This window comes from Nematolebias whitei, chromosome 12, assembly GCF_014905685.2.
Source record: "Nematolebias whitei isolate Nwh7 chromosome 12, NemWhi1, whole genome shotgun sequence".
Classification (NCBI taxonomy): Eukaryota; Metazoa; Chordata; class Actinopteri; order Cyprinodontiformes; family Rivulidae; genus Nematolebias; species Nematolebias whitei.
The window spans coordinates 10,790,540-10,793,667 of NC_056509.1; the positions used below are offsets into that span (position 1 = coordinate 10,790,540).

The 3,128-nt window shown below is 52.0% G+C and overlaps 1 protein-coding gene across 1 annotated transcript; it reads right to left on the reverse strand.

Moving 5' to 3' along the window:
• Nucleotides 1-1,289: 1,289 nt before the first annotated feature.
• Nucleotides 1,290-2,920, reverse strand: LOC119418749 (thrombomodulin-like). Its single transcript, XM_037686084.1, has one exon. The coding sequence runs from the start codon at nucleotides 2,918-2,920 to the stop codon at nucleotides 1,409-1,411; it is 1,512 nt and encodes a 503-aa protein (XP_037542012.1). The 3' UTR covers nucleotides 1,290-1,408.
• Between the last annotated feature and the right edge of the window lie 208 nt (nucleotides 2,921-3,128).

Below are 3,128 nucleotides of genomic sequence, written 5' to 3' on the forward strand. Positions count from 1 at the left end.
TGAGGTGCTGTTTTCAGCTCAGTCTCTTAAATAGCACCTTCTCAGAGTGGATCAACCAGTTTGCTGCTGTGACAACCAAAACCAGCTGATCACATGATCAAGAAGGACCATCAGCCTAACAATGGATCATTAGCACACTGATGGCTGTTTACTACTCACAGAGGGCTGAGTGATACTAGCAATCACAGCATTGTAAGAGGGGGACAGTTGAACCCGGAGGCCTCCACCCCTGTTTAATGATGGACGATTTCTTTTCACAAAGATGGCCTCCTTTACTCCTCTCTCAAACCATCGTTCCTCTCTGTCCAGGATATGAACATCTTCATCCTTGAAAGAGTGACTGCTGGCCTGGAGATGAGTGTAGACCGCAGATGATGTTGATCTTCTGTGCTGGGCCATCCTTTTGGCCAGTGGCTGTTTAGTTTCCCAGAGGACCAGATTGAACTTTTTTGGATTTTTCTACCTGGATTATTGAGCATTCATCAGGATACTCTGTTAGAAGATTCAAATGAACACTTGTGTTGTCTTTTGAGGACAAATCAAACATATTTATTTTGTCTGTGTTTTTATTTACTCGTTTTTGTTGTTGTTGAAGTCGGTAACACTATTTTCTTGGACAAAGCCAACAAATCCTTGTTTATTTAGTCAGATTGTTCCAAATGTTCTCATAAGCTCACAGGAACTTAGAAATCTACAGACGGAGTTCAACTCCATCTAGAATCAGAACCTTGTGTCAGCCAGATGTCTCTGCAAAGTCCCACCTCTCATCTCATGTGAAACAGTTAATTTAGTCTGGATGTAAAGGCTAAAGATCACTTGTAATGTGCACAAATAAACTTTTAGTCTAAAACTGTGTTGCACATGCATGCAGGCTGCAGCATGGGACGCTCCACGGCACGACAGCTGTTAGCTTCACCCAAAGCAGGAGGTCATTAGAGGGTGCACCATGCTCCTGCAGCTCGCTGCTAGATCAGAGTCTGCTAAATACAGAAAATGGCATTTTCCTTTGGTAGTTTGAAAATAATTAAATAAATAATAATTGGAACAACCCCCCACCCCCCAATATTTTAAAAGAAATAATAATAATAATAAAAGATAAATAAATAAAAATCATTCATGTCAGACCGTGTGTGTGTTGGTGTTGGTGTTGGTCCAGTATAAAAACATGCTGCAGGTTTATGGGCATAAATAACATGCTGTAAATTTAAAAAGACAATATCTAATAAAAATAAAAACAAGATTATTTTTCTAATGTCATAAATATTAAATTATTACAGAAATCCTGACATATGTAGAATTGTTTGTTCATCAGTCCTTGCATGTATTTGAACATGCATGTTATCCATCGGTGGAGATGCAGCGCCCTCAGTTCTCATGGCTCACATTCAGTCTGTCTTCATACAGAGTCTCAGAGTCTCAGTGAGTCGGTCCTGGACTGTCGGTCAAAGGACAGCCTCTTGTAGGTCTCTGTGCTCACCTGCTGCAGGTAGAAGATGTCCATGTCCGGGTGTTTGATGGAGGTCAGGTCCAAGCTGCCGCAGCGTCTCGTCAGGCTCTGGACCAGGCAGACCAGCAGCACCACACACAGAACCAGGAACACGGTGATCCCCAGGATGCTGCCCGTTCTGATGTAGGCAGGGAGGACAGCTGGCTGGAGGCTGCCTGGGGCGTGAGGAGGATGACCAGGAGGGGGAGGAGATCCTGAGGAGTCTTCATCCTGTGCCACCAGAGGCACACATCTGTCCCCCCTCACCAGCTGGAAGCCATCCTCACACGCACACCTGTAGTTGCCAAACGTGTTCTCACACATGTGGTCGCACATGTCTTGGGACTCGCACTCATCGATGTCCACGCAGCTGGCCGTCCTGTTGCTGATGTCCACGATGTACCCCTCGGGGCACGTGCACTGCTGCATGTTCTTCTCCTCCAGCTCAGGGTCGTGGATGCAGCGGGCCGGGCACACCCTCCCAGGGCACTGCTGCCTGCACTTGGTGGGGTCCTCGGGGGCCACGGTGAAGCCCTCCACACACTCGCACCTGTAGGCCCCGCCCACCTTTGAACACCTCTGTTCGCACGTCTTGCAGATGGAGGTGTTCACGCATGTCCCGTCATCCTCCGCAAAGCCGTGCGCGCAGGTGCACTGGTATCCTCCCGGCAAGTTCACGCACTCTTCTCCCTCAGCCGTGCACGTGTCCTCCTCGCACTCATCCACGTCCTCGCAGCTCCAGCCGTCCTCTGCATGCTCGAACCCGTCCTCGCACCCATCCAGCTGGGATTTCGGGACGCAGGAGAACCCGTCCTGATGGAGCGCGTGTGTGGTGGGGCAGGTACAGGTGTGTGTGTTTGAGTCGCAGTCGTGCTCGCAGCCGCCCCTGAACACCTCACAGGACCAGGGCGCTCGGAACCACCCGCCGTAGCACAAGTGTTTGGAGTCCAGGTGCTGCGCGACCCCCACCCGGGCCACGGTTCCAGGGGGGAATGAGTCCGAGCCGAGCAGCTGGAAGTGCGCGGCCATGCTAAGGGTATACTGTGCGTCCCCGCTTAGAGATCCGCACATTACAGCGGGGTTATAGTGGCACGCAAAGCCGTCTAGTTTGTCCCGGCACGGCACGGCCGCTGCCACGACCTCCCCCCCCCTCACCGATGCAGCGGTGCAATTCGCCCCCTCGGCGCTGCGCAGCCAGAACCTCCCGCTACTCCCCGCCAGCAGACTGGAGAACTCCATCTGGTCCTCAGAACCGGACTCGACCAGACGTCCGGAGGAGTTGACGCAGGATCTTTGCGCGCCTCCAAAGTCCACACTGTGCTGGAAGAAACAGAGACCCCCAGAGCAGCGTCCGAGCTGAGGGGGGGCCGCTTCCTGCAGCCCGCAGAGGCAAAACACGAAGACAAGCACCGTCTGTGTGGCTGCTGGGTCCATCCTGTCCGCGTCAGAACCAACTCTAGACCTGACCGAGCCGAGACTGACCCACATACCAAGTCCGGTCCATGACAGGACCCGTTTATAACCGTCCCGGACTGAGAGCTCTCCTTCTGGCTTTGTGGGACCAGCAGGCGGGGGAGGAAGTTCCGTTCTGGTCAGATTGCTCAACCCCCATCCAGTCCAGTCCAAAGAGAGACCTTATCTC